The sequence below is a fragment of the Linepithema humile genome, chromosome 8 (genome assembly GCF_040581485.1).
Source record: "Linepithema humile isolate Giens D197 chromosome 8, Lhum_UNIL_v1.0, whole genome shotgun sequence".
Lineage (NCBI taxonomy): Eukaryota > Metazoa > Arthropoda > Insecta > Hymenoptera > Formicidae > Linepithema > Linepithema humile.
In genome coordinates this window covers 3,579,782-3,603,468 of record NC_090135.1, presented here as the reverse complement: position 1 = coordinate 3,603,468, position 23,687 = coordinate 3,579,782, and the positions used below count along the sequence as shown (strand labels likewise).

General features: G+C 38.9%; 3 protein-coding genes across 3 annotated transcripts; all 3 read left to right on the top strand.

The window, feature by feature from the left end:
- Positions 1 to 1,568: 1,568 nt before the first annotated feature.
- LOC137001705 (uncharacterized) lies at positions 1,569 to 2,699 on the top strand. Its single transcript, XM_067360812.1, has one exon. The coding sequence runs from the start codon at positions 1,569 to 1,571 to the stop codon at positions 2,697 to 2,699; it is 1,131 nt and encodes a 376-aa protein (XP_067216913.1).
- Positions 2,700 to 9,362: 6,663 nt separating this feature from the next.
- LOC137001454 (uncharacterized) lies at positions 9,363 to 13,114 on the top strand. The gene has a single exon (XM_067360331.1). It carries the CDS (start codon positions 9,390 to 9,392, stop codon positions 12,174 to 12,176), a length of 2,787 nt encoding a protein of 928 aa, XP_067216432.1. The 5' UTR covers positions 9,363 to 9,389; the 3' UTR covers positions 12,177 to 13,114.
- Positions 13,115 to 19,179: 6,065 nt separating this feature from the next.
- Positions 19,180 to 21,809, top strand: LOC105676856 (uncharacterized). The gene is made up of 3 exons (XM_067360057.1): positions 19,180 to 20,326; positions 20,402 to 21,186; positions 21,540 to 21,809. Exons 1-2 carry the CDS (start codon positions 19,436 to 19,438, stop codon positions 21,182 to 21,184), a joined length of 1,674 nt encoding a protein of 557 aa, XP_067216158.1. The 5' UTR covers positions 19,180 to 19,435; the 3' UTR covers positions 21,185 to 21,186; positions 21,540 to 21,809.
- Positions 21,810 to 23,687: the final 1,878 nt, after the last annotated feature.

The window sequence follows — 23,687 nt, the reverse complement described above, 5'->3', positions numbered from 1 at the left end:
ATCGTCGTCTTCAAGAACCCGCGCGATCGCGCTCAAATTCGTCATCTCGCGCGACAGGTGTACCCCGATGACCCAAAGTTTCTAGAAGAAGCATACTTTGACGCAACCTCGCGCCCCCACGGATATTTATTACTCGATCTGAAACAATCGACTCCGGACAAATATCGATTTCGGACAAGCATCTTTCCCGACGATGCGTTGCGTTACGTCTACGTACCGCGCAGATCCAGCGTATAAAAAGTATGCACCATCGCTCGCGAGACGACAGTTGCGAGTGACTTTCTCACGATGAAAGTAGCGGCGTCGGACGGTGCAACGAAAACCGCTAGACGTTCGATCGGAAAGAGAAACGTTTGTCTTCTAGAGGCGCTGTGTCATCTGAACAAAAATCAACGCAGCTCCTTCCTGCGAACCGCGGACGAAAAATTTATTCGCTGTATTTGCGAATGCGTTTTCAACACGCTCAATGGTAACGTTGCGCTCGAACGACGCGAAAAAAATCGTCTGAGCAAATACAAAACGACGCTACGTCGTATCGCGTCAAAGCGCGGAAATTGGAAGAATAAAAGAAAGCTATTGATACAACGAGGTGGATTCTTATCCTATATTATCGTTCCTGTATTAGAGGCCTTATTTTCGCGAATCATAGACAAGGTGACGGCTTAAAACACAAGAGAGAAAATAATATCGAGTGTTATGGAAAGAGCGAAAAAAATGGTTTTAATTTCTACGGAAAATCTCGAGAGAATGCAGCGTCAATTGCATCAACCGACTACCGACTACGGCGCACCGCTCGTGGAAAACACACCGGACGAAAGCGTTAATAATAATAATAATAATAATTATAATTCCGTACGAACACCCGGAACCGCTCTATCCAGACTCGATGCGGAGATGAGTCGAATTCTTAATTCGCCCTATCCGAACGACGAAGCCGAGAGATGGAAGATGTACAAAGAGGCTCTTTGGCGATATCTTCACTTTGTACGAGTAGCACACGGACGACGAAATCAAGACGCGCGTAACGCCGAGGAAGAAGAAGAGGAAGAAGACGCGATGGACACTCGCGAAGAAGAAGTACCGCCGAGCGATCTCTCATTCGCTCCGGGCTCTAGTCGTGCGAGAAGCCTCCCGAAAGAACACGACGCGAGTCTCGGGGTGATGAAAAGCGTCGAAAGAATAGTGGAAAGCGTACCGAAATCTTACCGTGCCGAAGCTCGCTTACTGACGAAACGCTTGCTCGATAAAGCATCGTCGACTAGAATTAACTGGGACGAGTACGGAGTCGTGACCATAGACGGTAACGTCGTAAAAGATTCAAATATCTCAGACCTGATAAACGAGGCGATGCGCGATAGAAAAACCGTGAAAGCCGCGGGAAGAGTTCAGTTCGCGCGATTACTTCACGACTTGAACATTCCCTCCGCACTAGTGAGAAATAAAAAATTATTAACAGCCGGTTCTTCGCAAAATATCGCGAAACTTACCGGTCCTGCGGCGAGTTCCACTCCTCAGAGAAACACGGATTCTCCACCAGCGAGACGCCTGTTCGAATGGAGTAAATTGGAATGACGGCTCTTGAAAAATTGTACTACGATCCCGCGCATTATGCCGGCTATTCGGCTGTCGATAATCTGTTTCGCGCGGCGAATTTGCCCCGTAACAATGTCGAGCGATGGCTCGAAGCGCAAGACGCCTACACGCTGCATCGTCCATTGCGACGGAAATTTCCGCGAATGCATTACAACGTAACGAATATCGACGATCTGTGGGAGGCAGATTTGATCGAACTCCGAAATCTCAAAAGTTACAACGAGGGATATTCGTATTTACTCGTGATTATCGATGTACTTAGTAAATACGTCTGGGTAGAACCATTGCGCGACAAAACGAGTAATTCCGTAATGAGAGCTTTTCAGAACGTGCTCTCGAGAAGTAACGGACGCGCGCCCGTATACCTACAAACGGACAAGGGTAAAGAATTTGTCGGGCGATCGCTACAAAAGTTTTTGGAAGAAAATGACATTCGTTTTCGCGTAGCCCGCAATCCGGATGTCAAAGCAGCCATCGTCGAGCGCTTTAACAGAACGTTGAAAGAACGAATGTGGCGTTATTTTACGCATAAAAATACACGACGCTACATCGATGTTTTGCAGAATATCGTAAACGCCTATAATCACACCCGTCATTCGAGCACCAGAATGCAACCGTATGCTGTTACGAGAGAAAATGCGCGTATCGCGTGTGAAAATATAACGCGCCGATGGAGGAGCAACGGCGAAGCGAACGAAAAACGCCGAAAGGCTAAATACCACGTCGGTGATCACGTTCGTATCAGTAGAGCAAAGGTCGTCTTCGAGAAAGGATACGAGGCGCGGTGGAGTGAGGAGATATTTCGAATTCATCGCATACTCGATTGGCGAAAACCACGTGTGTACGAGCTGAGCGATTTAGCGGGAGAAGTCATAGACGGTATTTTTTACGAACAAGAATTGGCTCAGGTTGAGAAAAACTTGCAGGAGGAGGAGTTTATCGTCGACCGTGTGATAAGAAGCCGGGGTCGCGGTAATAATAAGCAGGTGCTGGTTAGCTGGCGTGGTTATCCCAGTAAGTTTGATTCTTGGATCCCTGCTTCGAGTTTAACCCCGCTTGTTCAAAATGAGGACGGATCAATTTCTCTTGATTCTTCCCAGCAATAGCAGTATGCGTTATTTTCCGCACAATGCAACCACTTCCTTCACCACGGAATTACCTCAACCTATACACTTACACGGCGAATGGGAAGTCGCGCTTAACGAGATCCAATTTCCCACTACTTTTTTACACATAAACCACGTTGAAAATGTCATTAGATTCGTCGATATTGAAAATGGACACGAGACGAGGAAAAACGAGGCGCCGTTAACGTCGACGGAAGGCGTAATACCGAATGGTATTTACAAAAATATTGAGGAACTTATCTCCGCTATTAATTCGTCTTGCAAAGATGCGAATTCGCATATTAAATTGAAACTAGAAGACGCTAGCGGCGGTAAAATCTTGTTCAACATTACATGCGATGAAAATAAATGCAATCTGATTCATCATATGAACGTTTCCGATAATCTACTACGAATACTCGGCTGCGGCGGGGCCATACCAACGCCTAGCAATCGCCTACAAACCGCATATTATACCACACTGACTGCGACTAAACCTAATTCCAAAGATATTTTTACAGCGCCTTTTATTAAACTCGGGTTTAAAACGGAACAAGGAGTGCGCGCTGGAAGTTTCTATACCGTCGAACCGCACGGATTGCTGCGCGGTATTCCCGATAAACTTTTTGTTTATTGCGATATTTGCGAACCTTATATAACCGGCGATGTGCAAACTCCACTTCTTCGAATAGTACCGGTCGAGCTGCAACATTACGGACATTATTACGCGTACGGCGCGAATCAAGTGAAACATTTCTCCGTCCCGCATTATATCCCATTACGACAAACGTATTTCCGCAGGATTGAAATAGATATAAAAGATCAATTCGGAAAAAGAATACCATTCCAATCGGGAACGCTAACGGTGACGTTGCACTTTAGACGTTTCCAGTAAGAAAAAATCAGTCGGAAAAGCCGCTCGCTATGGCTAGACCGGAGGACCACAAATATTACGATAGCGGAGGTAGGAGCGGAGGAATCACGAGGGTTTTCGTCGGAGCACCCTATCAACGAGGACACGGAATCGGTAGTTTTCTCGGAGGATTATTCAGGAGGGTGCTTCCTTATCTGAGTAAAGGTGTACGAGCGGTTGGTAAAGAAGCTTTACGAGCCGGCGTTAACGTGATGGAGGATGTCGAAAATAATACGCCGTTCAAGGAGGCGGTCAAATCTCGTCTCAAGGAATCGAGCGGAAATCTCAAAAGAAAAGCCAAAGAAAAAATAACTAGCTTGATGAAGGGAACAGGTTATAAAGTATCCGCGAAAACAGCTGCGCTTCAGTTTCCTTTCTTCAGTCACGTAAGACGCAACGCTGTTTCTAAGCGCCGTCGTCGTCAGACGAACAAAAAGAAATCGTCGAAGAATAGCAACGCGCGAAGAAAAATCACGAACAAAAAAAGGGCAACGAAGAAAATACGCACGGCAGGTAGAAAGACCAACAACAAAAAAAAGCCATCCACAGGACGCTGCCGTCGAGTCAAGAAACGCAGTGTAGCCGACATATTCTCTTAATCGACGTGTGAATTAGGAATTTACGGAGCATGTCCTTTCTTCATACACATTCAAACGAGTGCTTAAAGAGTGAACTCGATCTCTTTTCTTTACCGCCTACACAAACCAGCATCGAGAGATCGCAATGGATTTATTACAAACCCGTAACGTCGCTCGCGGACGACGCGCCTATAGAATTCGTCATACCCGGCCATGGGGAAGATTATCTAGATCTCACACACACCATGTTGAGTCTTCGCGTACGCGTAGAATCTTCCCCCTAGCAGGAGGCGGTACCGCCGCTGGCACCCCCGAGTTCAAAGTAGGCCCTGTAAATCATTTACTGCATTCCATGTTCAACCAAATCGACATATATTTCAATCAAAAACTCGTGTCACCCCCAAACAACGCTTACGCGTATCGGGCTTACATCGAGGCGTTATTAAATTATTCTTCACCCGCAAAAAACTCCCATCTGATCTCCTGCTTGTGGGACGCGGATACCCCGGGCTTAATGGACGCTCTCCTAGAGTCGCAAGCCACGAATCAGGCACTCGTGAGACGCTCGCGTTACATTCGAGACGGACAGGCGTTAGATCTCATAGGGCATCTTCACTGCGACGTTTTCAATCAGGATAAATTCCTAATCAACGGGGTGGAAGTTAGAATGAGGCTCGTTCGCTCGAAAGATTCGTTTTGCCTCATGGAATCTAATTCGGTGTCAAAAATACGTCTTCTAGACGCTAGTCTGCTCGTTAGAAGAGCAAAGATAAGCCCCGGTGTGTTACTCTCGCACGCGAGAATGTTGAGTAAAACCACCGCCAAATATCCTCTCACAAAAGTCGAGGTTAAAACATTTACGATTCACGCCGGACTCGTAGGAGAATCGATAGATAATGTAATACTCGGACAACTGCCGAAACGTGTAATAGTCGGCTTTGTCGATAACAGAGCTTAATGGCGATAGAAAATTGAATCCGTTTAATTTCAAAAACTACGGTATAAATTTCTTTTCTCTGTATGCCGATGGTATGCAAATTCCCAGTAGGCCGTTACAACCGAACTTCTCGAAAGACGAAAAGCTTTACGTCAAAGCCTACCACACGCTCTTCTCGGGAACCGGCATTCACTTCTTGAACGAGGGAAATTCTATAAGTAGAGAGGATTATGCCCAGGGCTACACTCTTTTCGCTTTTGATCTTACCCCCGACTTGTCCGCTCATTGCGCCGGACATTGGAATCTCGCGAAACATGGTAGTTTGCGATTAGAAGTGAAATTTGATAAGGCGCTTACCACGACCGTTAATTGTATCGTTTATGCTGAGTTCGACAATATTCTAGAAATAGACTCCTCTCGACAAGTTATCGTCGATTTTGGCGGTTAGGTTTTTATAACGTCAAACCCCCCACCTCTACTACTACTACTACGTACATTTTTCCCTAACGTCTGTTTTCTTAAATGACGTGTAAAGCAACGGAAAGAGATTCAGTTTTGTTCGAGACGCGAACGGCGTCGCTTCGTTTGAAAAGAAAGAGCGAGTACTTGGACATAACCATGGATATAGTCATCGATATACAGGGTTTCCGCGATGCCGACGAGAAGTTTATTCCGAAAGAAGTGGCTGTTGTCGCGCTTAACTCCGCAATCATCGGACACTGGATTATGACGCCTCCCTATCCCTTTGACGATTTACCTGAAAAATCGAGACGAGAAAACAACTGGCTTTCGCGAAATTATCACGGAATCGAGTGGTTCGATGGCGAAACCGATCTTAAATGTTTCGTAATACAACTGCGAGAAATAACACGTCGAGTGCGCTACATCTATAGCAGGGGGCAAGAAAAGACCCGCTATCTGAGGCGTCTACTTTCCAGAAACGTATATAATTTAGAAGGAATTTCTCCGGCGTTTAAAAATTTGCCGGAAGACAAAGAGAGCGGACATCGGTGCTCTCACCACGGTTTTCGATTTTGCTCTACAGACAAATTTCTTTGCGCGTTACGCAACGCCGGCAAATTGAAACGTTGGATAGGCGCTCAAAACACCAGCAGTGAGTGTAGCATTGTTTCGAGCTGCGATGATCTTTCTCGTGAAAATTGGAGCATAAGCGAAAAAGCTGACAGCGGCGTTTTTATGAAAAAGAATAAAAATCTCGATATAATTCGCAATATCGAGGCGTGGCGTACGGAAAAAGAAGAAGAAGAAGAAGAAGAAGACAAGAATCAATCACGTAATTACATTGCAAAAGATATATCGTGTGTAAAGAAAGAAGAATATCCTACCAATAGCAACGCTCAACAAACCATCTCCGCACAATCATTCGAGAACGTCTACTCTACGCGTAAGGAGATAAACCCCTGCGACTCTACTATACAAATAATTCCTCGCGCACGAGCACCGTCTTGTTACGCGACAAATGAATTCGTTGGAAATCTTACACGCGTTGCGTCGTCTCAATGTCAGATATGTGGGAGTCTATCCTGCCGACAGACTACCGAGGGTGTGGACGAGGTCGACAGCCATTGTCGCTAATACAGACGAGCATGATCGCCCCGGAAGACACTGGGTCGCCTTCTACATCGACGAGCACGGTACCGGCACATATTTCGATAGTTACGGAATCCCGCCACACTCGGATCAACGATTTCATCTGCGACTTCGACGAAATTCCACCATGTATCGATGGAACACCGTGCAGCTACAAGGATTTTTTTCGCAAACATGCGGCCAATATTGTTGCGTGTTTCTTTACTATTTGTCTCTTGGTTACAACCTTGAGCAATTTCTTCGTCTTTTCACCGATGATTATAACCAAAACGACAGACTGATAGTATGCTTATATCGCAAAATTTTTCATTGTAAAAAAAATGAGCAAACGAAAGTACGTACAAGTACTTGTTGTAATATTCAACAATGTATTTTTAAAAATTTCAAATAAAACATTTTATTTTATATATTTAACATTTCTCGATGCATGCTTTGAAATAATATTTGTAATTCATACATTAATGTATACTTTTATCATTTATAATTAAATTTGATTCTATTGAAAATCATAAAATGTATAAACTTTATTTTGTCAGTTCAATTATGTATTCTTAAGAAAAATTCCAAATAAACGATTTTGTATTCCATTTCTCGTGTTTGTTTCCTTCCTCTTTTCGCATGTTCCTGCACTCGACAATCCTTACAGCGCGCTCAATCCGCGGGGTGGCTCATTCCGTTCACGAGATATCGCTGCCACCTTAACCAGCATGCCGAATATCAGACTAAAAGTCGTCCGATCATTCGTCGCTGCGTTCTTTTGTTCGCTATACCGGCGCACGCTCTATACCGTTTGCACCCCCTTAGTCGTCATCTCGTCGAATATCGGTCTAGCAGAATCCACCGTTTGACTCCGTCGTTCTTTTGTTCTCCCATACTTGCCCGCTCGCAGGTCGTAGTTCTATCATCCCCCGCTCGACACCTTGGCGATGTTTGTTTACATTTCCCATACCTGCCAGAGAGTCCGGGGTACCTCATATAGACGCGGCCCCACCATAAATACGCTCCTTCACGAGGCGACTGTGTGACGTCGTTTGTTTTGACGTCCCATACCTGCCAGAGAGTCCGGGGTACCTCATGTAGACGCGGCTCCACCATAAATACGTCCCTTCCCTTCACGGACTAGAGGCGACTGTGTGACGTCGTTTGTTTTGATGCCCCATACCTGCCTGAGAGTCCGGGGTACCTTATGTAGACGCGGCTCCACCATAAATACGTCCCTTCCCTTCACGGACTAGAGGCGACTGTGTGACGTCGTTTGTTTTGGTACCCCATACCTGCCAGGTCCCATACCTGCCAGGCCCCATAGCTATAAATACGACCCTACGACTTATTTCATTTGATCTATAGGTAGCCATGCGGACTAGGACCAGGACTAGAAACCCAGCGATCCAGGTTCGAACCCGGTTTGGATTTTCTCAATTCGGAAAAAAATAAAAAGTTTACGTCATCCCGCGCCTGCCATAAATACGACCCTACGACTTATTTCATTAGATCTATAGGTAGCCCAGCAGACTAGGACCAGGACTAGAAATCCAGCGATCCAGGTTCGAACCCCGTTTGGATTTTCTCAATTCGGAAAAATAAAAATTTCCGCCATCTTGTCAACATCCGCCATCTTGTTTACCCGTAGCCGCCATCTTTTTTTCCCATCCCGTCAGAGAGGAGTGGGGGAATGTTTTGGCGCCAGACCCACCGCGGGGGGCCTAGACGGGGTAGGTGGTGGGGGTTTGTTGTGACGGCCCATACCTGCCAACATACTACTAGCCAGAGACGGCTTTCTCGTGGACTGGTAACTTTTAATATCAAAATCGGAGGCTATTATAATACTTGAAATAAAATTGAAAGATACGATTGCCTATCCGATTAGATATATAGATAATAAAAGTAAAATAAAAATAAAGAAAAGATTGCTAAAACTTTGTAGATGCAACTTTTTTCCATTTTTATATTGTTGCATATTTTTTATATATAATATTTTAATATATTCAATTTTTTAGTAACATAAATATGTATAATAAATGTAATAAAAATATATTAATGATTTATTAATTTTTACAGACGTCAGCTGCAGAGCAAAGAAGTGCAAAAAGTACACTTGGAGGCAGTTGAAGAATTGCAAAATTTGAGAGGTAAAGAAAATGGCATGCTTACTAACAGTATTGACGACGAATCGTCGTGTTCACAATTGCACGATGTTACAGATTCGAATGTCAGTACAAAAGTAATGCAATGTCTGGTAGAAGATAAGTGTAATGTAGATATTAAACATTATGAAGATAACAATGAACTTGTTATCGAGAAGGGCCTTCTGGATACAAATTGTATTGAAGAAAGCATGCCCGAAAATCGTAGTATTGTCGACATTTCTTTTATGTTGAAAGAGATCCACAGAGTGTTTGATGATCATGCACGAGGAATTGGCACACGAGTGCCAATTTAAAGATTGGAAACACGTCGATTCTCGTCGCTGTGGGTTACTGACTCAATTGTTCTTCAAGTGCCAAATGTGCCACTATGAAGCCAACATATGGTCAGAACCTATAGAGCCTAAGAAGCTGGATCTCAATAAAGCTACTGTAGCTACAACTATAACAGTTGGAAATGGTTATGCCCAATTGGAAGAATTCTGTGCGGGTATAAATATCCCTTGTATGTCTGAAAAGACTTATATTAAAAATCAAGAAGATATAGTCGATGATTTTCAAAAAACAGCCATGGAAAGTATGAAAATGGCAGGCGAGCTCGAGAAACAATTTGCCCTCGAGAGGAATGAAACTATTAATGGCATTCCGTATATCACCGTTGTAGCGGATGGTAGTTGGACGAAGAGATCGTACGGTAACGCCTACGATTCACTTTCCGGTGTTGGTGCTATAATTGGTTACCGCACAAGAAAAGTTCTCTTTATTGGTATCCGCAACAAATTTTGCACGGTGTGTGATATAGCGGAGCGGAACGGTCTGAAGGCAAAAAATCATAAATGCTATAAAAATTTTGACCGCAACGCTAGCTCAACAAAAATGGAAAGTGATGCCATTGTAGAAGGTTTTCAAAACAGCCTAGAAATGCATGGACTGATATATAAAACAGTTATTGCTGACGGCGACAGCAGTGTATATCAGTCCATAAAAAATAATGCACCGTATCGCGAACAAATGGTAACTGTTAAAAAAATAGAGTGTACCAATCATTTGCTTCGCAATTTTTGCAAAAAGTTGAAAGCTGTTGCACAGACAGTTCTGCCAAAACAGCGGAGAAAACGCGGTTTTGTAGAACTACGAAATGTTGTAAAAAACAACATTTTAAAAATACGGAAAGAAGTGGTAGAGGCAGCCACTCAACGAAACGAAGAAAAAGTACCTCATCATATAAAGGCTACGGAATTGCAAAAAGATATTTTGAATATTCCTAGCCATATTTTTGGTGAGCATAGAAGATGTGAAGAACGCGGCCGTATATGTGAAGAAAACCGTGAGAAAATACAAAATTATGTACCGTATTTGAAATTCCACGGTTTATATCAGAAAATTCAGAATGCTGTAATGCACTTGAGCGCTTATTCAGATAGTTTGTTGTTAAATGTAACAAACAATCCTGCAGAATGGTTCAATTTGATAATCTGCAAAGAAATAGGTGGAAAGCGCATAAATTTCGGCCTACGAGGTTCTTACAATGCTAGAATTGCGGGAGCAGTTGTGCAACATAATACTCAACAAGTGCTCACGCAAGTGTATCAAAGCATGAGTAAGGATGTTCCTCGGGTTGTTGAAAATTTAGAAATACGGCGACAAATAAAAGTATCGAGAACCAAAAAATCTCGAGAAGTGCACGGCAGAGAAAAAAAATTCAAACGAGAGCCAGGGACAGATTGTCATTATGGCCCACAATCAGAAAAGCCAGATCTTCCGTCTGACGTATACCAACAACTTGAAGAAAATCACATAGAAAAGTTGGTGGAAAACGCTGAAAACAGGAAAAAAATTGAACGAGAAACAAGAGGCCAAAGTGAATGTGAACTATGGCATTCATTGAGACGTGAAATGCTAACGGCATCCAATTTTGGAACCGTATGTCGCATGAGACCAACAACGTCTTGTGCAGCGACAGTAAAAAGCATTTTATTTCCTCCACATCTTGACACTGCAGCCATGAAATATGGTCGTGATAGCGAGGAAGTCGCTAGAATAGAGTTGGCTGCAAAATTGAATAAAAAAATTGAGCCATGCGGATTGTTCATAGATAATGAAAATCTATGCTTGGGTGCTTCTCCCGATGGACTTATTGATGAAGATGGTCTGGTGGAAATAAAATGTCCTCTATCAGCGGAGAATTTAACAGCTGATGAAGCAATACAAAAATTGCCTCAATTAAGAGGCATATATGACAAAAAAAATACAGATAAAATGAATCGGATTCACCGATTCTTTTATCAAGTTCAGGGTCAGTTGAATATAACGCAACGCAGTTATTGTATTTTCGTAATATGGACCCCAAAAAGTATAAAAACCGTGCGTGTTGATAGAGACAATGTCTTTTGGGAAAAAGAAATGGTACCTATCTTAACACGCTTCTATTACGAGTGTATATTGCCAGAAATCTTAGACAGTCGGCATAACAGACATATGCCTATTAGAAATCCACAATATATTGTGGATGCTCAAGAGAAAGCATCTAAAAAGAAAGTTAGTCACAAATTAAGTGTGCAAGAAAATAACAAAGTACAAGAGACAAATATTGTACAAGCTAAGAAAGAATTACAACGGAACATTTTGCTAACAGACGCGACAAATGTTACTGCTGATCTGAATGCAGAGCAAGATAGCGATTGTATCTTTGTCAGTTATACAAAGAGAAAAAATCTGACTAAAGATGAAATAGCAAAACGTAAAAAAGTTCTAGATGATACAATTGTTCCTCTTTCTTTGGTGAGAAACAATGTTTTGCCTGTACAGAACCAACTAAACGATGAATCGTTAGACACATTCTTACGCATTGTTAGAAAAACTTCTTGTTTCGAAACGCAAAGCGTTCAGTATTTGCAATTTCCTGAACTAATAACAGCCAGTGATAGCGATAACAGTTTACAAATAATTGGAGGCAACTGTACTGATCACTGGCGATGCATTTTTTTTGATGGCTCCAAACTGCACGTGTATGACAGTTTACCTAACTGTACATACGACAAATTGGCAGAAAAAGAGAAAGATTATATTCGCAAACGTTATCCAACGATAAACGTGAGTGATATAACATTTCAAAAAGTTCAATCACAACCGGACAGCACAAGTTGCGGAATTTATGCAGCTGCTTTCGCAACAGCTGTAGTTTTAGGAAAAAATCCTTGTGAAGAAAAATATTCTAATGACGTTCAGCGCATGAGACGTCATTTAATGAATATAATAGAAAAGAACAAGCTGTCGCTTTTTCCTTCACAATAAGTGATTTCCGCAACATGGCATTCAAAAAAAGCAATATAGTTTAAAAAGTAGCATTTTTTAATGTAATATCGATAATATTCGATCTGTGCTTTTCCACACTTAAAAAATGCTTTATTATTCACACAGTTGGTGTGCAAAATCGGAGAGACGAAGAATAAGAATAATGGTTGCGTCTCACAAGAATGGGCGGCGGATGGGACCCATTCTATATTATTTTAATTAATAATAATAATAAAAAAATACAAATAAAGCCAGAGACGATGTAACGTGAGCTGGCAATTTGTTATAACGTTTTCTTTCGTTTACTACATTGATCTGTGTTATGGTGTAAATTGTTAACAGATATTCGTACTTTTTTCGATCGAAATTCCGTCACAAAACTGCAATTTAATATACCAAACGAAATCGGCATGATACCAGATGTCTAATAAATTGTGATAAAAAGTAGTAAAGTAAAAATGAAAATATACTTGACATACATATAATATTATAGACTATATTACATGTAATAAATGTCATATGCTTTCCTTATTTGTATCCGTATGTAATTAATACTCAATTAGTTAATTATTGTATATTTAATATACATATATGAAACATTTTATTATCTTTATTTTGTACATTATACAATAACGATTAAGATTATTTAATACATTTGTTTTAATGTTTTATATATACAATATTGAATACACATATTGAATATTACAATATGTATTAATTGTTTCAGTCATTATTTTATAAAATCCTAAATAAAGATAAATGTATATGAAATAGGTGTGTGTATGTTATAATTAATAAATTAACTATTAAATTACTTATTTTTTTATTTTGTATTCGTTACATAAGAAAAAACAGAAAAGAATAGCTTTCTTTTTTAAGTTTATTAATTTCAATTAAACATATGGTGTATACATATGTATACGGTGTACATATATATTGCTGCGCCCGTACTATTTCGCCGCTGATGCTGTGTGTGTTACAGCTGACGGACCGATCGATAATATCGATCGGTCCGTCAGCTGTAACACACACAGCATCAGCGGCGAAATAGTACGGGCGCAACAATATATATAATACTGTACAGTAAAAAAGAAAGCTATTCTTTCCTTTTTCTCCTTATGTAATGAATAAAAAATAAAAAATAAATAAATAAAATTGAAGAAAGCTATTCTTTCCTTTTTCTCCTTATGTAATGAATAAAAAATAAAAAATAAAAAAATAAAATTGTTAATTTATTAAAGCATGCACACATCTATTTCATATACATTTATCTTTATTAAAGATTTTATAAAATAATAACTGAAACAATAATACATATTATAATATTCAATCATATGTATTCAGTATATATATATATACAGAGTGTGCCAAAAGTTCCGGAACGGTAAAATATGTCGAAAAAAAAATCATTGTGAAGAAAAATGTTTGATACAAAAGTTGTACGATTTAAAATGTACTATATACTGATCTTATCAGTTTAATCTTGATTGGAGACGCTTCGGAGATTTCAAGGTGATGTTCATTTTCTTCAATGGAAGTACCCTAATTTTGTAATACAAATCGATTTCTTGCAATATTCGGCGTAAAAAGTTATAGAAGTAGTATAGCCGAAAATTTAATACTTTACGAGATATTTTATACTTTTATTTCACATAATTTTACATAAACTGTAAAATATCTCGTAATATTTATTTTTTAATTATCTTACTTCAACACTTTTATGCACAAAATAATGAAAGGAATTGATAGATGTAAAAAAAACATAGTTATTTTTAAGAAAAATATATGATTGATCATTTCGACAACATATTTTTTTTTAAAGACAACGATGTGTTTTTTTTTACATCTGTCGATTGCTCTCATTATTTTGTGCATGAAAGTGTCAAGGTAAGATAATTGAAAAATTATTATATATATATATAGATACTTTATAGTTTTTATAAAATGATGTCAAATTAAAGTATAAAATATCTCGTAAACTATTCAATTTTCGGCTATACTATTTCTATAACATTTTTCGCCGAATATTGCAAGGAATCGATTTGTACAACAAAATTAGGATAGTTCCATTTCAAAAAGTGAAGATGACCTTTCAATCTCCGAAGCGCCTCCATTCAAGATCAAACTGATAATATCAGTATATAGTACATTTTAAATCCTACAACTTTTGTATCAAACATTTTTCTCTAAAATAAGTTTGTTTCGACATATTTTACTGTTCCGGAACTTTTAATACACTTTGTGTGTATATATATATAAAATACTACAAGAAATGTATTATCCATTAATCAATTGTATAAAGTACAAAATAAATATAACAATATATGAACATTCAATATACAATAATTTGTTAATTTTATATAAATTACATAAGGGTAAAAATAAGAAAAGCATATTATTTATTATATATAATATATATAGTCTAAAGTATTACATGTATGTTAAATATATTAATTTTTACTGTACTAGTTTTTTTAATTTATCAGACATCTGGTGTATGCCTATTTCATTTCGTACATAAAATTGTAGTTTTATTACGGAATTTCAGTCGAAAAAAAAAACGCGAGCATTGTTTACAAAACATCTGACGCGCAGATGACGTAACCGCACGTCGGTGTAGTGTGTCACCACTACAAACAAATATGTTTGTAGTGGTGACATTTTTTTAGAAAAAAGAGAGCCAAAGACAATTTATTCGTGAGCTGACAAATTGTAAGAAATATTGTCAGAGACGATCTATCGTGAGCTGACAATTTTTAATAAATACAGTCAGAGGCGATCTAACATCAGCTGATAATTTTTAACAAATACAGTCAGAGGCGATCTAACGTCAGCTGACAATTTTTAATAAATACAGTCAGAGGCGATCTAACGTCAGCTGACAGTTTAGAAAAAACAGAGCCAAAGACGATTTATTCGTGAGCTGGCAAATTGTAAGAAATATTGTCAGAAGCGATCTATCGTAAGCTGACAATTTTTAATAAATACAGTCAGAGGCGATCTAACGTCAGCTGACAGTTTAGAAAAAACAGAGCCAAAGACGATTTATTCGTAAGCTGGCAAATTGTAAGAAACATTGTCAGAGGCGATCTATCGTGAGCTGACAATTTTTAATAAATACAGTCAAAGGCGATCTAACGTCTACTGACAGTTTAGAAAAAAGAGAGCCAAAGACGATTTATTCGTGAGCTGGCAAATTGTAAGAAATATTGTCAGAGGCGATCTATCGTGAGCTTACAGATTTTAAGAAATAAGTATTTCTAAGTTTGTTATTTACTACAAGTGTGGTCTTTTAATGTTTTATCGCATAATTTATAAAGTTATTTCACCTTTTTTCTCGCAATTGAAATTCTATCGTATGGCTGTGTGATGTACATACGAGACGAAATAGACTTATACAAAGTGTCTAATAGATATAAATTAGATATGATAAAATATTTTATTTGAAAAAAATATATATAATACTATATATCTAATTGGAAAAAAATATGCTTTCTCTATTTTTATTTTTATGTAATTAATACAAAATAAATAAATAAGTTAATTAATTATTCAATACATACATATACATATTAAATAAAATTATCTTTATTTTATATTTTATATAATGACCGAATTGATATATACTCTCATTATTTCAGCCATTATCATATAAAATACAAAATAGGGATAACTATTTATTCAATATATGTGTATATGTATATATTAATTAATTGATTAATTAGCTATTTTGTATTTATTACATAAGGATAAAAATAAAAAAAATATATGACATTTTTCTTCAGTGATATATATAGTATTATATGTATATTTTTAATTTATTATTTTGTCATATTTAATTCATATTTATTTGACACCTTGTATACGCCTATGTTTTCTCGGACATTATATTGCAGCCTTGCGACGAAATTTTAGTCGAGGAAACAAGCGCAAGCATCGTTTGTTTACAAACTATCCGATCACACGTACACAGACCACACGTCAGTGTAGTGAGTTACCACTACAAACAAATGCGTACACACGGACCTACGCGGCATAGGTCCGTAGGCTACGCCGATAATGTCATTTTTTTTTAGTACCATCGAAATGATGGCGCTTTCGCGTCGGAGTTCGGCTTCCACTCCAGCATCCTCTTAATAACCATGCCAGCCACAACCATGGGGGCCAGATTAGAGGTAGCAGCTAGATTTTCCCCAGAAACAAGCAGGACTGTATCATCCGCATATCCAATTAAACTACAGCCCAACGGAAGGGCCAGATTGAGCACACTATTGTAACCAATATTCCACAGAGTCGGCCTAAGGACCGAACCCTGCGGAACACCGCAAAACACTCCGCCTACGTATAGCGCCCCCAGAGTCCATATAAACTAAGCTCCTGTCAGACAGGTATGCAGAGATAACAGCACACAAATACCCAGGGAACTCCATGGAGACCATGGCCGCGAACGAATCACTCTCCACGGTAAGGAATTAAAAGCATTTTTAATATCAAAAGCTACTGCAATAACTATTTTACCCTCTTTAATACAGTTACAGACTATTTCCCTGAGTTTTAAGATAGCATCTAGGGTTGACCGCCCTTCTCTGAAACCAAACTGATTCTCAGAGAGAAAGCCGGACAACCCCAGATGGTCATTAAACCTTGATAAAATGATCCTTTTAAGTAGTTTAGACGATTCATCTAGAAGGCAAATCGGTTTATATATTCCCGGATCAGAATACTCACCCTCCTTTTTTTTTAATTAAAACCAGTTTTGCTGTTTTTCAAACAGAAGGGAAAACACCTTTACGAAGGCAAGCATTAAAACACATTCGCCAAATCTCCATGAAGCTCCTCGAGCTACCGGCAACAATCCTCTCCAGAACCCCGTCCGGTCCGGGGGCTTTTCTATTACCACGCAGCTTTTTAAACGCCCTCTGTAATTCCGCCAAACTAAGAGAGAGATCTTCATGCCATACAAAATGATACTCATAAGACTCACGTTCGTTAATATCATCCGGAAAAAGAGTATCGATAATATTCATAATCGTAGAGTGAGACAGCACCTCGCAGACAGAGTGAGAAACCAGTTTTAGTTTTTTGAGTACTATTTTGTAAGGTAGACTCCAAGGATCGTCATTTAATTTATTCAGTAACTCATTCCACGCTCTATTCTTAGCTTTAATAATACATATTCTATAGTTACGAAAACAAATTCTATAATCTCTATATTTACTATTTGTCATAATATTATTACCTTTTCTCCTTGTTCTGAAGAGAGTACGTCGCGCTCTCATAACTAATCTGCGAGATGCCGCCACCTCCTCACACCACCAGTAGGAAGACTCTCTACTGAATCCTCTACTCCGTGGCATAGACAGATCAGAGATCTCTCTCACGGATTCACACAGCCACCGGACCATCGTGCTCGCAGAGGTTTCATCCGAATGGTTAGACGGCCAAGCAAGACCAATAGAACCAGCCAACAACATATCCGTATTCAGTTTATTATAATTCTATCCGGGGAGTTTACTATTAATAACATAGAATTTTCTCCTAGAACAGGATGGTCCCATAACCAATCGAATCAACCTATGGTCGGATAGGGTAACAGACTGAGTATCTATAATACAGTCACTCACCAGATTCCTAGCCGCTGGATTAGCAAGGGCTAAATCAACCACTGATTCACCCTGCCATCTCACACAGGTATTAACAAAATTATTATTTAAAATAAAAAGGTTTGCTTTCTCCATCCAATTTCTGAGTAGAATACCTCGCTTATTAGTACGTCTTGGATCCCAATCACTATGTCTTGCATTAAAATCGCCAATCACAAAGATCGGGCAATGTTTATACTTAATAATGACGAGCAAGATCTCATCCAAAAATTCATTAAAGACGTGATCCGAGATGTTCCGAGTGTAGTAGCAGCTAAGAATTATGACCAAGTTCCACTTAACCGTGCAGAAACCATGACCACGCTCCAAAGACCGCATCGGAAGAAACGAGCCAGTGACCCTTCTCCAGCAAATAGCAGCCGTCGGAGGATAATCAGAAGAATGCACCCATCAGAAGAATGTCATCGCCATACGGAACCGAATGAGGCTCGGCCATAAGCGCAAGTCCAGCTCCAAACTCGTGCATAAGATGGCACAAATTGTTCTGCGCTAATTTGGAATGGTTTATATTACAGGCTAATAATAAAGTCACCATTATAAATCCATGTCCATTTTAAAGGCAGAGATCTCCGCGGTTTCTTGAGGCCTCCGATCCTCATTGGACACACTAGCTGACAAGGTAGGAATAATCAAACGCCCATTATTATTATCTTTATATACAGAGTAATTTCTTATATCTATAATTTTTCCAGGGGGAATTGGCTTGCATGCTATAGAACCTGCCACGTGGTCAGCCCTGAGACCTCTATCTAAGCAAACCGGGCATCTAATCTTGTTCTTACATACAGAGGCTTTATGGTCAAGATCTCCACACTTGTAGCAACAGAATCTTCTATCTTTACTTTCAGGGCATCGCTGAAGCGTGTGTTTAACCGCAAGACAACGAAAACATTGTAGCGGTTTGGGGTCAATTGGTTCCACTCTTGCTGTCGTCCATCCTATACTGATTTTACCAGTCTCCAAAATACACACCGCAGCAGAGATTGGGCATTGTATATACGCAACGCCCAAGCCCTCACGTACAAATCGTACCGGGCTACAGGATATATCAGCAAACAAACAACCACCTATATTTGCAAGAATTTTGCCAATTTCCGAGGTCGACATAGAATCATCTAACCCCGTAAGTCTCAACTGTGATTTTTTAGTTGGTTTTCGAAATTTAACCCCATATATGTCTTTAAGGGGTAAAGCCACTCTAGAATTTTCAAAAAATGGATTTTTTTTTTGCGTTTAAATGATGCGTTAGAGTCTTAAAAATGATGTACATTTAGTCCCGTAGCGCTAAAGGAATTTTAAGTATCTGTTTTCAAACCGAAACTGCCGCTCTATGGCGCGTCATCGCTCGATCGATAACCCGATGTGTGGAGCGTTCCGAGTTTCTACCTATTTAAAGTCTTACGGGATAATGAAAAGGAAAGTTTTTAGGGTACCTATAGAATGCCTGTAGAGTGTCTGCCGCTCTCAGATTTCTTTTTGATATTAGTGAAGGTTAGAAAACCGTTGAGAAAACAGTGCTCGACAGTGAACTCTTGTAAATTTTTCGCTAATTTTAAATTGATTTGTAGTTTTAGTGAAGTTTAGTAATATTTAATAATGAGTACTCCTGTGCATCCTGGAAAAAAAGGAACGAAGCAAAGTAGCGGATATATGAAAAGGAGAACGAATTCCAGAAAACGACCGTTGAACCGCTATGAATTGGAGACGCCAGAGCCGGAGAGCGTCAGCACATCTGCGACAAAATTAAAGCAGGCAGAAGAATCAAATAAGGAAGTTGAAGTAGATGAGGCATTTGGCTATCGACTGATAAATTTTGTAGCAGTTTTTAATATTCTGTCTAATGTTTTAGTGTGCAAAACATGTAAATCAAACATAAAATTTACCGAAAGTGGGAGACGTGGTTTAGGTTTTAAAATTGTACTTTCTTGTGATAATTGTGAACAAATTATTATTCCTAATTGTCCATTCGTAGACAAATCATATGAACTAAATCGTAGAATGATTTTAGCAATGCGATTATTAGGAATCGAACTACATGGAATAGAAAAGTTTTGTGCATTTATGGATCTCCCTCGACCGATTTTTCATTCTTTTTATGATAAACTTATTCACACAATTTGTAATGCAACGGAAGCTGTTTGCAAAAATAGCATGCGTAAAGCTGCACAAGAAGAGAATGAAAAATATATTGAAAGCGGACAAACGAATGGTATTACGGTTTCAGGCGATGGATCGTGGAGAAAGCGCGGTTTTTCGTCTCTGTTCGGATTGGTGACAGTTATTGGTTTGTTTACCAGCAAAGTGCTTGATATTGTTGTGAAATCAAAATACTGCAAATCTTGTGAATTTTGGGAAAAAAAGAGTGACACTGAAGAATATGTAGAGTGGTTGGAAACACATAGAAGCCAATGTCAATCGAATCACCAAGGCTCGGCGGGGAAAATGGAAGTCGATGCTGTTATACAAATGTTTCAACGATCGGAAATTGTAAATAATATTAAATATATTAACTATGTAGGAGATGGGGATTCAAAGACTTTTAAAGCTCTTTTCGACGCACAGACTGCTGAAAATAAGGAAGTTTTTAAAAAAGAATGTATCGATCACGTCCAGAAGCGAATGGGTACACATCTTCGAAATGTAAAAAAAAATACAAAAGGTCTTGGCGGAAAGGGAAAATTAACTGGCAAACTTATGGATGAACTATCCATTTATTATGGATTAGCAATACGCCGGAATCATGATTCAGTGCAGAAAATGAGAGATGCAATCTGGGGAACACTGTATCACAAGCTATCGACAGACGAAAAACCGCAGCACGACAAATGCCCGTCCGGAGAAGATTCGTGGTGCTCGTGGCAAAAGGCTAAGGCTGAAAATAAGTTGCATGAATACAAACATAAGCCAGCCCTTCCTGACGAAGTTTTTGAAGCCATTAAGCCTATTTATGAAAAACTGAGCAGTGATGATCTGCTTGAGCGATGCATCGGCGGTTTTACACAAAATAGCAACGAAAGTTTCAACGCTCTCGTATGGTCGATGGCTCCAAAAGCTGTTTCCAGCGGCAAAATTGTGCTTGACACAGTTGCAAATTTAGCTGTGTGCACATACAATGACGGAATATCAAGTATAATGCAAGTTATGAAACTCCTAGGCTTGACTATTGGACATAACTGTTATAATTACTGCTTGGAGACCGATGCTCGCCGTATTAAGTTTTCGGAGCTTTCATTGTCTGATGCTGCGAAAGAGGCCAGGACATCATTAAAATCAGCCAGGAAAGATGTAGAGCACGAGGATTTTGATATGGAAGGTGAAATCTACGGTGCAGGCATTGCCGACTAGAGGTATATAAAAAAATTTATTACGTTCTTAGTACTTAAAACTTTAAACGCGTTTTTCTCGAAACAATGTTTTTCAAATTGGCCGGAAACATAACTCGAAAAGTTTTTGACCGATTTATTTCAAATTTACACAGTAGCATCGTAATTAGATTCTGCAGAGACTGACGTAGGGGTTTTTTGATATTTTGTCAACTTCTTTTGTTATAAACAATTTACAGTGAAATTTTTTACCGAAAAATGGATCTTTTTTTTCAAATAAGCACTACTTATTCAAAATTCAATATTTTCAAAATCCCCTACGTCAGTCTCTAGTAAATTATATATAGTTTTAAAAAAATTTTTGTTTTTTGTTCTAGATTAAAAATTGTGGGAGTAACCTTTCCGGCCGTGAAGCCCCTTCGGCGAGAAGAGGCCTCGAGTTTTTTATAATATAGTCGCCATTTTGTGTTAAATATTAATAAAGAATTTTTTTTATATACTTTGAAACATGTATAATAAACTCCTATAAATAGATTTCCCATTTTCTTTATTGTATTTCCGTTAAAAATTATCAAAAAAACGTCTTTTTTTCGAGCTCTAGAGTGGCTTTACCCCTTAAATGTTCGTTGCAGACTAGTCAACAATAAATCCGCCTTAGTATCCGAGTCTTCTCCCGGAATCTCAATCAAGATGCCACCCATGATAGATCTCTTAATTTTAGTATCAGTTATACCTAAATCTATTAAAGAAATCTTTTCACGAGCCATTTTCAAAACCTCTGCATATGTTAAATTAGTGTTTTTAATCGAAATTGATATCTCAGATGTACGTGGCACTTTTTTCTTAAGGTTAGCCAGTTTATCCTTGAAACCACCAGCAGGTTTGGTTTTACTATTATAGTTATTACTAGAATTAATATTTTTATTATTAACACTATTGTTTCTATTAGAATTATTCTCAGTATATTTATATCTTTTATCATTATTGAATTCAAACTCAAGATTTGCATCTGATAATGCATTGACCTTAATAAGAGTGGACTTTAGACCCGACTTCTTTCTTTTTTTTTTATCTTTTTTATTACCAACAACAGACCACTCATTTCTTTATTATTATTTATTTCAACAAAATTCTCGAGTATTTCGTCTTTACTCATACTATTAATGTCAGTGGTGTTATTTACATAATGATTATTTTTCTTATTAACTAAATTATTTTTTCTGTTTTTATTTGCAGGTTTATTCCAAGGATCAACCGGAGCCACTTCACATTCCATCACACCATCTTTAAAATCTTTTTTAAACAATGTTTTAGGCATTTCAGAACCACCAGACGGCATCTTGGAACCCAAGGATCTTACGTAAGTATTTTCTTCACTGAAATTGCAATTTGTCTTACTATTATTACTTAATTTCTTATTCTTACCTTTTTTCTTTGCAGAGACGGCTGAGGATGTTCCAGGGGGACATACAACGTCAGATTTCACAACACTTGAGTTAAGGTCTTCTCGGAGGAGCCTCGTTTCCTGGATCAATTGCATCATCCCCTCGCACAGCCTATCCAAGAAACGAATGATCGCCAGGTCCAGTTTTACTCTATCTTGAGGTTCACATTGTGTAACACTTTCACTGTGTTTTGACCTTTTCTTAGTAGAAACTATTTTGCCCTCAATATTTATGTTTTCCAGAGATTCCCTCAGATTTGATTTTACAGGGGGAGTCGGAGCCATCCTGGTAGCATATCTGTGTGTTTTATCATCTGCCTTCAAAGGTAAGTCACTAACTGTCATTTCTAAGTCATATGAGTTTTTAATTTTTTTTTTTTTTTTTTTGTTCCGAGATAAGAAAATCTTCTAAAGACACCCTGGCCCGGTCCAGGGTAGTGCTGGATTCGACCGAGACTTGCATCAGGATACTCCGGACATGACCGATAAAGGGCCCCTCCCCCTCAGCCTGACCCAGATCCAACACCCCCCAGGGCGATGAGTGAGTGTCCGATACTCGGGAAAGGACATAAGGAATCGAGGCCACCAACCATGACAGGACCCGACAGCGCATCTCGACCGCCTACCAGCTAAAAACTCACCTCATGCCTTTCAGGCTCCTACATGAGGGAGAGACAGGCTGACTAACTAGAGCATATCACTGTCTCTCCCCCAGGATTACCTTCTATGGAAGGTTCTAACCAATTAGCGGGAAACTACTGATAAGTAAGTAATGCGACGCAACAACTAACCTAAACCTAAACAATATATACACTTAATAGTAATAATAATAATAATAATAATAACTATACTTTCTATTGACGCAGCACCAGTGTCCCGCACGCTCTTGTATATGTATATGTATAATAAATAAATAAATACATACACCCGCACTGGCACCCGAGCTGCCCTTTACAATGTAATGTGGTAAGTATAACCTATGTTCTGATATTGACCTATGGACTAATTCCGTTTGGTAAGTATGTATATAGACGCAGTTGCTAAGTTTAAATTTAAGAAATTAAAATTAAGAAAGACCATC